A 14,628-nucleotide genomic window follows, 5' to 3' on the forward strand; every position below is an offset into this window, starting at 1 on the left:
TTCTATATTGATCTGTAATGTTCTGTCTGTCTGGTAATGCCCCTTACCTATTCCGGGGATGGTTACAGGATAGGGGTGTTATAGTGACTACCATTTCTATGTCCCTAAGTGAACAACTCATACATGTTCTTGTTAGTGACAAGGTGAAAACTATTTATTAATAAATACGTAGTTTGTATAGTAATTGTTCTTATTTATTATATGTTTGAACTAACATATAGCTTGTACAGGTGGAACCATATGCCGAGTTACGTCGGACTACCCAACCAACTAGAAGGAATTATGTTGTTGTTAGATAAGTGCTTGGAAGCCGAGGTTAGTTACTTATTCTTTTGAACTTATATTAATTACGCAATGATTTATAAAAAAAAATTTCTTACATAACAGAATTTACAATTGTGCATTTCTTTTTGAATGGATGTCATATGCCAACATTGATATCATATCTTGCATCCCGCTGAAATTGTTGGCTAATCGGAGGATGTGAGATGCGAAGTTGTCATTGATAGTGTACGTGATGGTGGAAATGCATGAATTAGAACAGGTGATGCAGCAGTTCGGGTGGAGGCAATAGATTTTGCCTCTACCGTGACACATGGATGAGTTGCACAATGTGGACCTTCGGGGGAAAAACGACAAGTACTAGAAAGTGATTCCCAATGACTACATCGACGCTAGGGATCATAGGATGGAATTTTTACCCTTCCACGAACCATTTTTCTCAACGGACATGACATCTTGTTTAGAGTACATACTGTGGTTTAGATTTGTTGGCAAGTCGTATCTGTTATAGGTAGAGGTGAGGAGCAGGCATCAATGACCACCCCAGCAATGTAGGGCCGGACTTGGTCACATGACAGGTTCATCATTAGCTTCGACTGAAGAAGCGCCACCTATGTCTACACAACATCTCGATTAGTTAACTCCACTTATTCCTGTTCATTTCACTAACCCCGTGTTTTTCTTACAAGTACCATACTATGCAGCACCGGACGTCCTTGTTTCTTTTGTTCCCCCAGGTACATATTTCGAGACACCGACGTCCCTTGCATTCTACACCCTCATATTAAATTCAATTAAGTTGCATATGCTGAGCCAAATGCTGCTACATGTACCTTCAACGATGACGACTTCGATGCCATCATTGATCTAGCGGTCAATGCCAGTTTCGATATCCGGGTTAATGCCGATGTATATGAGTTTTGGGACACCATACATTCACTTGCCAATAGTGTGTCAAACACCCACTGCATCATTGCTCTTTCGAGGTGGGTCATCAGCGCAACCATCTTCTGTCGAAGTGGTGGATACACAATAAGAGGCTAGGACGACACTCCACTCGAGCACGAAGGAAGGCGATGGAGACTAAGGCGAAAATGAAGACAAACACGAAGACGATGGCGATGAGGGTGGGGGTGAAAATAAACATAATGATGATGATGGCGATGATCCGATATATGAGCCCCAGTAATAGTTGTGCGCAAAAATCTTCCCCGTAACCATCACCTACAGTCGTGTGAACATATTCTCCTAAATGACATTGATAATGTATTTTTTAACATGTTTATCGCAATGTAAATATAGATGACATCAATAAAGAAACCACAAATTTTCATTGTAACTCATATATTTGTGTTTGTTACATTCTAACGTAAGTTGTACGTAAGTTAATAAGAAACCACAAATTTTTATTGTAACTCAAATTTATGTTTGTTACATTCTAACCTAAGAAATAAAAAAATTGTACCCTAGAGTAATGGAGGCATTGTAATAAATTTTATATCCTTTAAAAGTAAATAAGGCTAGAGATGTTGAGGCCCTAATGTACCTTTCAACACATAACATGTGACCTTCATATGCCCTGAGTTTCTACAGTACCCGCATAATTTATGTTGACCGTCCCTCACCCAAATATCCATATTGTTCCTTATTCAGGTGAAATTCGGGTGACCTTTCCGTCATAGTAAATAACAGATTTAACTCGTCAACTTATTTCAATATTGGTCATGAATTGGATTAATAAAAGTAAAAAGATGAATACAAGGTTGTCCAAAGAAGTACACACAACGCTCGCAACTCAACTATTCGATATTTGATATTAATTTGCTACGTGTCTAAGTTATGAAAATTACACCCTTTTAATAGGAAAAAAGATAGCATGAGAGAAAATAAGTAATTAGGAATCCATTTATGAATACACGCATTCGTCGAATAATGATAATGAAATGTAAAGTATTATTCGAAAAAACATTCCTGAAAACATATAATTTCATCAAAATCATGCTTCTAGGGTATTTTTTTTCCTCATAACATGCATCAACTATACAAAAAGATTATCCGGGACTTGAAATTTTAACTTGTAGAAAAAGAAAATAATTTAACCAACTGGGTGAGCTTTCTTTAACTTTTTTCTTCTATTGCAGGTTAAAAGTTCTTGACCCATTGTATTTTTCAGTTGATTGTAAGCCCGTTTTGAATATATTCGTTGAACACACAAGTTTTGGGACGCGTTTTCGACCACGAGAAATTTCTTCTTTACAATCCAACCCTTCCCCTAGTCCTATAAAAGGGGTCTCCCACTCAATGCTTCATCATCCTTCAAATAACTTCTCTTCAAGCCTCTTCATTCCTCTACTATAAAACATTTCTCATTCTTAAAAATTTGGGTCGCTAAAAATATTTGGTTCATGTTTAAGGTTTTCTTAAGTTGTCGGTGATGTAATATCATTTTGAGTCGAGCACATTTCATATATCATACCAAGATGGGACCATTACCTACTATGTCTATCCTAGGGAAGTTGAGTTCTAAGGTGATTTTACTTTGTACGGTCATGAGTGGAAGTCTACGTAGAGGTCTCAATCGATGGCCGTTATGTAGTCATGGATCAGGGTATAACGGGAGAGCCTGTTGATGGTCCTTACGCAACTATGAGTGCAAACTTTTCGAATATCCAAAAATGTTGCCTTATAAACAACATACAGAAGTTTTAGGGGATAATCATAGGAAAAAAACTATGGGGCTTTCCACTATAATTGGCGTAATTTTTTTCTCTATTTCCAAGCAACAAGTACCTTTAACCTTCCTTCTTATCCGAAGGCCAACACTGTCGTGGACACAGAAGAACTCTCAGGCAGGGAGTGACTATTTTGGTAGAGTAAAGGTGATGCTCCTTTCGAGCCGATGGCAGTTGTCATTTTTAAACAATCCATTAATAACTATAATTGTTGTCGTGCCGACTCCAGTTTGACCTCTACTTCCACCAAAACATTTGCTCTCCTCCTGAGAGTCCTCTTGTCTCCACCTTGGTGTCAGTTTTCGGATAAAAATGAAAGGTTAAATATACGAGTTGCTTGGAAATAGAGAAAAAATTTACATCGATTACACCGAAAATCCCTCAATTTTTCCTTATGATTATGGCTTTAATCTTATGTTGGATATGTATAAGGCATCATTTGTGGGGTATCCAAAAAGCTTGAACTCGTGCTGCATAACGATAGTCAACTGGCCCTTAATTATACTTGAACCCGTGACCTCATCACGGTCGCCGATTGGGACCTCCTCCTAGACTTCGACTCCTGATCCTATTAAGCACGGTCAACCCAAAACCTTGATTTCCCTAAGATGGTTTTATGGGGTGATGGTCCTATCCCACTATGACATATGAAATATATGTGTTATAAAGCAAGTTATCACATCCAACTCTTCAAAACTACTTATGAAATTTCACAATTGCAATCGAAAACCTTAAAACCTAAAACCCTAAACCTAAACATATTAAAAGCTTTAATTTTCCTAATTAAAAAAAAGCCTAAAACCTTTATTTAAAAATAAAAACGGCATATACATATAAATAAGCATAATTTCCCAAACTAATAATAAAATATTTAACCAAAGAAATTTTTTTTTTTTTGAGCAGTAGTTGGTGCATTCCCTAACATTTTAATTTCAAAAGACCGACATAAAAAACCGTCGATTTTAGGATTTTCTCTCTTTAGGCTACTCTCGTCACTAAGAACTTTAGGCTTGGACCATGGAAGACTCTGCTGGAGGCGCATCATTACGGTCGGGTCCCGACGGGAAGAAGCGGCGTGTGACATACTTCTACGAGCCAACGATCGGCGACTACTATTACGGTCAGGGTCACCCGATGAAACCCCACCGGATTCGTATGGCACACAATCTCATCATCCATTATTCTCTCCACCGTCGGATGGAGATTAACCGTCCTTTCCCCGCCGGCCCCGACGACATCCGTCGCTTTCACACCGAAGAGTATGTGGACTTCCTCAACGCCGTTACCCCCGATTCCATCTCCGACCCCACTTATTCTCGCCATTTGAAGCGTTTCAATGTCGGAGAGGATTGCCCCGTGTTCGATGGGCTTTTTGGTTTCTGCCAGGCCTCCGCTGGTGGCTCCATTGGTGCCGCCGTTAAGTTGAATAGAGGGGATGCCGACATCGCCATCAATTGGGCTGGTGGATTGCATCATGCTAAGAAAAGCGAGGCTTCTGGGTTTTGCTATGTTAATGATATCGTGCTTGGGATTCTTGAACTCCTGAAATATCACAGGGTAATATGATTTTCTTTTCTTAATGAAGTAGCTAATGTTCCTGGTTTAATTTAGGGTTACTCAGCTTCCTTTAAAAAGAACAAAACCTTATTAGTATGCTATTGGATAGTTAGAAAAATGTCTAAACCAAACATAACCAACAGACATTAATCCCGATATATTTGGGGAAAAAAGAACTTTTTACATCGAGTAAATGGATCCTCCTCATAATAATTTCATATCATTATTTATCATCTTCGACTATATATTCTTTTGTCTCCCCTTTAATCATTTACTTTAAACGACCATAAACCAATTTCATCTTACTTTGAAGGAGCATCCTATATAGGGGCTATGTTATCTTGGAGATGAATATCTTCATTCCTAACCTTGTACTTCCCAATCCTATCATACATCCATTTTAGCATTCACAACACGGTTACATATCTTTTATATGTTACTTCTTGTTAGCTGAACATTTAGTACGATAAAGAAAAATAGGTTTGACAGCCATCCTAGAGAACAACATCAAATTCAAAGGTACATTACAATCACACATAACTTATTTCTCACTTGACCTAATTCACCCGGTCTTGATCATATGGTTAATATCAACTGTCTGTTTAAATTTTTTCTATTATGCTTTGGTACATGGACGCTTCAAAGGCTACCATACCTATGTCCAACTCTTCATTGATAGGATAGGAGACAGAATACGTATCCAGTGCTTCATCACAAAAGGCATACGTTCAACACTTCAAAGGCTACCATACCCGTGTCCAAGATGCTCGTGTGACCCCCTTTTGCTCCACCATTTGATTCTAGGATCTAGGATATGTCTCACGTTCTTTTATGTCTTTCTGAAATGAACATCCAAAACTAGAAGTCGATGTTGCATGGCTACATTCACCCCTGGTATCACCTTACAGTTTATGCAACAACTTTTTCCTACCCTTCTGGTTAGAAATAAGTTCCTTTAACTAGGATTCCTTCCACCTCTATAAGTCATCTGGTGGTTATACAGGTGTGGTGGCATAAATTCAAATTTGGCCCTCGAACCTTACAAATTGAATCATTTTGACTTATTTTATTTTATTTGGATTAATTTGGCCCTCAAGTTATAAATTCCTGTAAATTTAATCTACATGCTATGTTTATTTTATTTTACCAATTTAGCCTAAATTTAATTGAAACATTAATTTTTTTGTCAGTTTGGCTTAAATCTTTGTCACATGCTCACACATGACTGGTTCTGTTAATTTCAAGTGAAAATGTCAATAATAATAGCATGATTGTCAAATTGACCTAAATGAAAGAGTAGGATGCATGGTTCAAGGGAGAAACTTGTATCTATGCAATGTTTGATTTAGTTTAATTGGTATTTATTATTTGACTTTGCATACTGACATGTTTTCCTGGAAGTAACCCAGGTTTTCACTATGATTTTGGCGGTTGACTTTCTTTTTGAGTTATCTGTAGAGTTGTTACTTCTTAAGGGAATATTGGTACTTCTCTCTGAAATAATAGCTGAATTATGATGGTATTGCAAAGGCAAAAGCTTCTATGTCTTGCTGAATGCAAATTCTTAATACTGTGTATTATTGTTCCATTCTGTTATTATACTGTTGTTCTTGTCTTACTACTCAATTCATTTAAAGAGCATATTATGCAAGCTCAAGAACTGTAACTTCTTATTTGAGTCATCTCTTTACCACTTGATCCAAAGGAATGCTTCAACTAGAAGGCAGAACTTTGTAACTTATTCTCATGTTAAATTTCCACGGATGCCAAGAGTTATGATGATGTTCTTAATGGACTTACATTTAAATACCTGAGTTCAATGTCCTTGTGCAGCGTGTGCTGTATGTAGATATTGATGTTCATCACGGTGATGGTGTAGAGGAGGCATTTTACACCACTGACAGAGTTATGACTGTGTCTTTCCATAAATTTGGGGATTTCTTCCCAGGGACTGGACACATCAGGGATGTTGGGGTGGGTAATGGCAAATACTATGCTTTGAATGTTCCCTTGAATGATGGGATGGATGATGAGAGTTTTCGGGGTCTATTTCGTCCTATCATCCAAAAGGTCATGGAAGTGTATCAGCCAGATGCAGTTGTTCTTCAATGTGGAGCAGATTCATTGTCTGGTGACAGATTGGGTTGCTTCAACTTGTCTGTGAAGGGCCATGCTGATTGTCTTCGCTTTCTTAGATCTTTCAATGTTCCCCTAATGGTCTTGGGTGGAGGAGGGTATACTATCCGCAATGTTGCCCGATGTTGGTGCTATGAGGTCTCTCTCTCACAATTCCAGCAAAATGTTGTAAATATCATTGCTGATGAAATTTTCTCCCTCTAAATTGCTTCTTTTGCTTCATTTCAGACAGCTGTTGCAGTTGGGGTTGAGCCTGATAATAAGCTGCCTTATAATGAATATTATGAGTATTTTGGTCCAGATTATACACTTCATGTTGAAGTGGGCAGCATGGAGAACCTGAATGCACCTAGAGATATGGAGAAGATAAGGTAAGCTCATACATAAAAAAAAAAAAAAAAAAATTAACGAATGGATTAACTAAACTTTGTGCTTGCTTATCAAGTAATATTTCAAATGTGGTGTATAGTTTTCTATCTTCGCTTATAGAATGGCCACAAACCTTTGGTCACTCTTGTTACCATATTCTAATCAAATTTTAATTTGGTGTACCTCTTTTTCAGGAACATGCTATTAGAGCAGCTTTCTAGATTATCTCATGCACCCAGTGTACCTTTTCAAACAACACCATCCACCATCCAACCGCCCGAGGAGGTTTGTAGCCAACAACAAATTACTTTTAACTATTTTTCTATATATTATTTGTAACAAATTCTCTTTCTGTCTTTTTATCTTACATGAAAGGTTCCTTTTTGGCTGCAGGCCGAGGAGGACATGGATGAAAGACCAAAACCTCGCATATGGAATGGGGATGATTATGAGTCAGATCCTGAAGAGGATGAGAAACCTCTACGCAGATTCTCCAATTCTGATGTAATTCAACCTACAACAGATGTTGATATGAGGTACGGGTTTGTATCTTATAGATTTTACTATTTCTTGTCCAAGATTTAATTCATTAACCGCAGTCAAAGGTAAATGGTTATATGTACGGTACTCTTTTACCATCACTATTTCATGAGGTGAAATTCCATTGTTAATAGGCAACCTGTGCTTCTTGCTTGATTGTCATTTCAGTTGATCTCTAATATTTTAGCATCTTAAGTAGTTGGTTAGGGAAGTTTGAAGTTCTGGGTTTTGGCAAATCTAATACGTATAGTACTTAAGTAGTTCCTTTCATTCCTTGCTTCATCGGTTTACTTGTAAATGGTTCATCAAAAGAAAGCCGTCTTGCTTTATGTGTGAAGATCGTTGCTATCTCAGCAGATTCGAGTTTGGGGCTTGTGTGGAATGGGCCTGGTTGGAACAAGGGTAAATAGGGCTCTTAGTCTTAGTTTTTGCGCATCATACATGGAAAATACGTTTTACATGCTTTTGGATTGATAACAACATATATTGAAGAGCCTTGTTAACTGTAATGCTTAGATGGTTGTAGGAGCTAATAAATGTTGGAATTTGTCAGGGAGGTATCACAAGATTTGAAAGAAGTGAAAGCAGAAGAACAACCACCGGCATCTTGACAGTGAAGGATTGGTTGTACTTCATCTTGGTGTCTGTATAATTTGAAGTTGGGCATTTTTTGACGTTACTAGCAAGCAATTCTTTGATCCATTAGGCTAGGAAAGTTCGGTAATTTAGGTCTCTCTTGTTTGGCACAATGTGTCAGAAGAATCAAAGATGCAATGGATACAATGGCAGTAGAGTATCAATATAAGACTAAATGGCTTTTGATACATCAAGTAAAGCTGGTTTTATTTTGCCCGAAACGTTTGATTAGTTATTTACTTCATAGTCTCTGGTGATGAGTAACTGAAATTGAACAGAATCGCTGCCTTGAATCAAGTTTAATATTATACTCCATGCATAGGTTAATTTTATTTATTTATTTATTTTATATGATGCACATTTTAGTTGGTCATATCATAATTTTATTTATTTTGTTAATAACATCTATAAAGAAATTAAAATTTTAATTATAAAATATTCAATAAAAAATGTAAATATGGTTTACATATTTATGCTAGAAAAACAAACTTGTTCTTATATTTTTGTGCTAATTGCTATCATAATAAAAATAATTCTTTGAAGATAATTATTCCTCATATTTTGGTACTAATTGCTAACTCAATAAAAACCAATTCTTTAAAATTAGAAATACCCGATAAAAGTAAGTTGCCCTTTTACATCTTGAAGCAATAATCAAATTCCTTCTTATAAGTTTAGTGTTAAGATACGTTTTATTTCTACTTAAAAAAGTTAAATTTTTTATTTTAAAAATATCAATCTGGTCATTAAAATCATGAGTATTTTTTATTAAAAGTTGTCAACTTAGTACTTGAATTTATATTTCATCACACATTTTCATTATCTTTTTTACATTAACAATGTTAGTTTGTGTTGATATGGTATTAATAGTCAATTACACAGAGACACGCGGTAACCTCTTATTATGACACATGATGGACATAAAAGTAAAAATAATCTTTAAAATATATATATAATTTTTCACATCAAGAATGAACGTAGAAAAATAGTCGTCCAAACATCTTCATTCCAGATGATTTTTTATTATTAATTTTATGTTTTTAATAAAATATTATGTTTTTTATATAATTATTATTTTAAAATTAAAAAATATATAATCATCTCATTCAGGATGGCCGATTGTTGGTTCAAACATTTCAAAATTTTAAGAGTAGGCAAATGCCTTGTACCACCATCCCACAACCGTCCAATTTTCGCTTCACAGGAACTGTCTAATGACCAACTCATTTCAAAACAAAATTGCTATTTTAAATCACCACAGCCTCGCCCATAATGAATTTACCATGGTATCTATTAACAAAGTGCAATTATTAAAATGAGCATGAGGTCGGAAGCTTAACCACATAACCAACTCCAGTTGGTAATCCATCGATACAATCTTTTTTTTAAAGTTTGTTTTCGATAGTCCCCTTGCTCTTAAATAAACCAAATTATGAAGATCACAATTAATTAGTGTCACCTGAAACACCTCCATCCATCTTTCCTAGTGAGCCCAACTACCTTTCTTTTCAAAGGAAAAAGTAATCTCATTAATTTTTTTTGTTATCATCGTAAAAAATTCTTAAATCAATTAAACTAAAATGAATCGAATCAAATTAATCGAAATAAATTACTTTATTCAAATTTTAAGTTTAATAAGTCTCATTTTCGGTTTAACTAATTTATTCAATCAATTTTTTATTTTAATATCTCAAATTGAATAAATATTTTATTATTAAACCCAAAATTCATTTGTTATCAAAAACCAAATAAATATCTAAATACTCAATACACATAAAATCCAATCCAACTAAATTTAAAAAAAACCCAAATAAATACTCAATTGAACAAATAAATAAAATATATTTGTTAACAAAAGAAAATAAATTATAAAAAGTTTAAATTGCACCATAAACTCAACTAAGAAACAGTAAAAATTTACGAGTAAAGTGACTATTACAATGATTAAAAAAACTGGCACTCTTATGAGTAAACTTTATGGGTAATATAATCTAATAATTCATGTTTAATAATAAAAAAATATGTATATATATTGTTAGATTAAAATTAAATTAAGTATGAATGTCATCTATGCTAATTTATATAGGACGGTAATTGAAATTTTTATTAAACATCTATTTGGCACAAATTCGAATTTTGATATTCTTATCTTCTACCTTAATATTGTATTATAAAAGTATGAATTATCTTTAAAATTAAAAAAATATATTAACACATCAACCAAATTGAGGGTCGTATGATTATTTATTGGTAATTTTGTATGAATTCACTAAAAAATAAGATAAAATAAAATAAAAATAAATATTAAGATGACAAAAAATGAATAAATTGATCGAACCAAATTGAACTTTTTCAATTCAATTTATTCGATTTTAGCACTATAATCGACTCAATTTATTCGGTTTTATTGGTTTAGTCGGTTTATTCAGTTCTTGGCATAAAAAACCCGAACCAACTGAATGCACACTCCTAATGGTAATGATTGATCCGTCACAACTGCTTCAATACCTGACAAGATTTTGAACCAAATATTTATCTATGCCTCGTAGAATCATGTAAAATGTCATTTGCTACCTTCAACATTATTTGAAAACTCAAAATTTGCATACGGGTTTGAAAAACTCCAGCCTTTTTATATAAATAACAAAAATATTAATTAATTACGAAAATAACTTGGAGGAAAAATTATTAACGAAAATGACTTGTTTGCTATAGTACAAGACGGTGCTGCCTAACTAACTGACAGCATCACCCCTCTTTTCCCCCTAATCTTGACCCAATCATCAGTTTTAACAAAAAATGGTTCGGCCACTATGTTAGGCGGCATCAATATGTATTTTTTGAAATACCTATGAAAAATACGGGTATCCACGGTGGAGGAAAAAAGGGGAAAATATTTTTTAAAGGATGCTGCATGGTCCATTTTTTTTAAAATTTTGTCAATGAAATAAAAAAAATAATTTTTTTATTAGTACCACCGGTGTGTCAAGTGGCACTAGCGGCAGATTGTTAGAAAAAAAATTTAATGGGTCTTGTCGGTGTGTCAAGCAGCACCAATGTGTTTTTTTTTTGAAAAAAATAGTTGTGAAGGGAAAAAAAGAGACTAAAAAAATTATTAGTAGTATCGTCGGCATGTTAGATGACACCACCCGAAATATATAACACCATCCCAGCCAAAAAACTCTTTCTGTTGAATATTTTGGTTTTTGTTAAAGTTTTTGGTATCTGTTTAAAAGTGAAAGAAGGAAAAAAAGAAGAAGAAGAAGAAGAAGAAGAAGAAGAAGAAGAAGGAAGATTTGTGTTTAGTAGGAGGGTAGAAAAGAGAGAAAAAGAATAAGGAAGATTTTTGTTTTAAATTTTAAAAATCAAGTTCGAGTTTATAAGGTTAATTTATAATTAAATGTATGTAATTATATTTTTTAATAGGAGGCATTATTTTTTAAAAATAAAAGCTAATTTTTTATTTATTTTATAGATATTGTATCGAAGATAAATAACCAATTCTTTGTATACGTTTATTTCGAGGGAGTAATTTTACAAACAACAGTTGATTGTATATTTGAATCTCGCCAATAAATAGGAACGAAGTTTAATAAGAATGTAAAAGTCAAAGATATGAAACGAAAGACCAGTGCAAAAATAGCTCGACGTTGTTGGAAGAGGATGTTGAGACTATTCTGCAAATTTTTAATTTCGTCAAATCTTACAAAATTTTTCGAGATGAAACTTGTGGATGATGAAGGCGTGGAGATAATGATTGCACTTTATTGCTCAACTGGAAACGTGAACATTAAACCAATTTAGTTGTTTGCTAAGTCAGCAATGGAGCCCGTTCAAAATGTCATTCCATTAAGTCAATTATACCAGTGTAAGGAGGTTCTGAGAGCGTTTGTTGATAGGCAAGCATCTATACACGAATTTGACTTTTATCTGAATGTTGGATAGGCAGAACAATGCGATTATGGAGGGACATCGACAATGGCCAAAAATCTACACCATGGTCTGACTGCGTGTAACAACCCTAATTCGGATCCCTGTTTACAGATACATTCGGTGGTGATTGGTGCCGCTGCAAATGGTGAAGAAGGACCATATAATGATGGTAATTTTGATCACAAGGGTGAAGATTTTAGTGACCCTGATCTAGATGAGGTCCTGGATGATATCGACTATGAAAGCGCAGACGAGGGTGAAAATGTACACGCCCCTTCGATCGAGAACCTTAGTCGTAGCATTTTCATGCACAATAACCCTAGGCCCACATATTGAGTGTAGATCCTTATGCTGCACATGCATCTGAGTTCGCTTAGTATCCTGATATGATACATTTTCACTGCTTGATAGCAGATTTCAAATCGGAATAGTTGTTCGCAAGCCAAAAATAAACTGAGAAAGAAAATATATTTTTTAATAGGTGTCACATGATACGAATAAAACATGATTGGAGTGACAATTCTAGTTATTACAGTAAAGTTGATCATTTAGTTGACTTTAAAGATATTCAGAATTTTGTTTTTGATGACTCCTTTTTAATTAGAGATTGTAGTTAGAACCGTTATTCTATATATTTTGATAGTAAAAATAAATTTTTTGAGCTTAACAATTATCATTTTTTTGAGTGAATTGGAAAGTTTTTTTTATAGTTATTTTAATTCTAGTTACATGAATAATGGATTGAAATATGATGATCTCCACAATCATTTTAACTTGTATGATAATGATATTAACTATAGTTGACATAACCACATGACACGGTGGCCATCACGGGCTCTCCATATTTTTTTCTCTGTGTTTTTTCTCACTCTACCCTTCCTTTCATGCACCACTTTAATAATTACAATCGTTGTTGTCCTCAGTCGTGTTTTAGCTTGTTTTTACCCTCATTGCCACTTCCCCCACCATCGATCATCTTGCCCCTACCTTTGGCACAGGTTTTGGACAATTAGGTTAAGGATATTACTTTGATGGAGGAAAAGAATAAGTTGACTAAACCATTTTTTCTCTATGATTATGATCTCAAACTTATGCATAGGGTTTATAAAGTATTTGTAACAACTTATTTTTAGTCAAATCAGAATAGTGATTTTGGGACCACAAATTTGAGGTCAAAATATTTATTTTATTATTATTTTGAGGTCTACAGTATGATAAAATGATTGTGTGAAAATTGCATTAAGAAATTTTATCGTTTGAGTGTTTAATTTGATAAAAAGGACCAAATCGCGTAAAGAGTAAAACTTGTGTTCTATTAGTTAAAGGTATTAAATGAATGTGAAATTAAATAGTGGAGGTCCTTATATGGTAATTAGACCATTTTTTATTTGAGTGGACATTTGTGTACATGGTTTAAATGAATTTTAATGCTATTAAGTAAGGTTAAAGTTGTAAATTAATAAATAAACTAAATAAAATAACAAAAACAAAGCTATCATCTTCCTTAGTATATTTCTCCACCGAAAATTCAACCTAAATTAGCCATGGGAGAAGCTTGATATTCGGCCAAGCTATTTGTTATGCATGCAAGTTCAATTTTGTCTCGTTTTTAATGATTTCTATGTTTTTGAGATTGTTGCAACTTAATCTAGCTAGCTCAGGGACTAATTTGAAAATTTTTTAAAGGTTTAGGGTTTTCCATTGATGAATGTTGGTGTATTTTGATGTTTGAAGATAGAAAATGCATGCTTGTTGATAGATAAACAACATTTGTTAAGTGATTTTCAGTAAAATGTCCAAATAGGGATTAAATTGTGAAATGTATAAAATTCACGGTTAACTTGTGAAATAAATGAAAAATCTAGGCTTCTAGGGACCTAATTGAAATTTTTCTAGCATGAGTTTAGGTTGAATTGCATGAATTTGTATTTTTATGAGATAAGGACTAAATTGTAAAATTGTTGAAATATTAGGGGAAAAAGTGTAAAGTTACCTTAATGTGTATTTTGGACTAAATTGAATAGAGTAAAAATTAAATAAGTTAATTTTGATTACATTTAGATCAAGAAAAGCAAAATACGAATTTAGATCGGGGAAAGAACAAGGTTCGGACTAATCGACTTATTTTGTCGTTTTTGCATTCGAGGTAAGTTCGTATGTAATAAGCATTATTATATTTGTATTTTAAATACTTTGATATTGCATAAATTGTGAATACGACCTTGCGAACATATTCGACGATGATTCGACAAATGAGAAATCCCGATTGAACCTTAGGAATAGATTAGGATACAAATGACATGTTATTAGGGATTATGTGATTTGAGTGCTGGTCCGTACATCTTATCGGTGGCTGAGTTATCTGGCATGTGTTATGGATACTCGTCAGCTTGTGTGAGCAGCATCATGTAGGTTTGTTATGATCGTCAGCTTGTGTGAGCAG

The 14,628-nt window shown here is 34.1% G+C and overlaps 1 protein-coding gene across 1 annotated transcript; it reads left to right on the top strand.

Moving 5' to 3' along the window:
- Positions 1 to 3,875: 3,875 nt before the first annotated feature.
- Positions 3,876 to 8,567, top strand: LOC107886255 (histone deacetylase 6). The gene is made up of 6 exons (XM_016810139.2): positions 3,876 to 4,571; positions 6,405 to 6,845; positions 6,936 to 7,078; positions 7,271 to 7,361; positions 7,470 to 7,612; positions 8,170 to 8,567. The coding sequence occupies exons 1-6, from the start codon at positions 4,032 to 4,034 to the stop codon at positions 8,225 to 8,227; spliced, it is 1,416 nt and encodes a 471-aa protein (XP_016665628.1). The 5' UTR covers positions 3,876 to 4,031; the 3' UTR covers positions 8,228 to 8,567.
- Positions 8,568 to 14,628: the final 6,061 nt, after the last annotated feature.

This window comes from Gossypium hirsutum, chromosome A03 (genome assembly GCF_007990345.1).
Source record: "Gossypium hirsutum isolate 1008001.06 chromosome A03, Gossypium_hirsutum_v2.1, whole genome shotgun sequence".
NCBI classification, from domain to species: domain Eukaryota; kingdom Viridiplantae; phylum Streptophyta; class Magnoliopsida; order Malvales; family Malvaceae; genus Gossypium; species Gossypium hirsutum.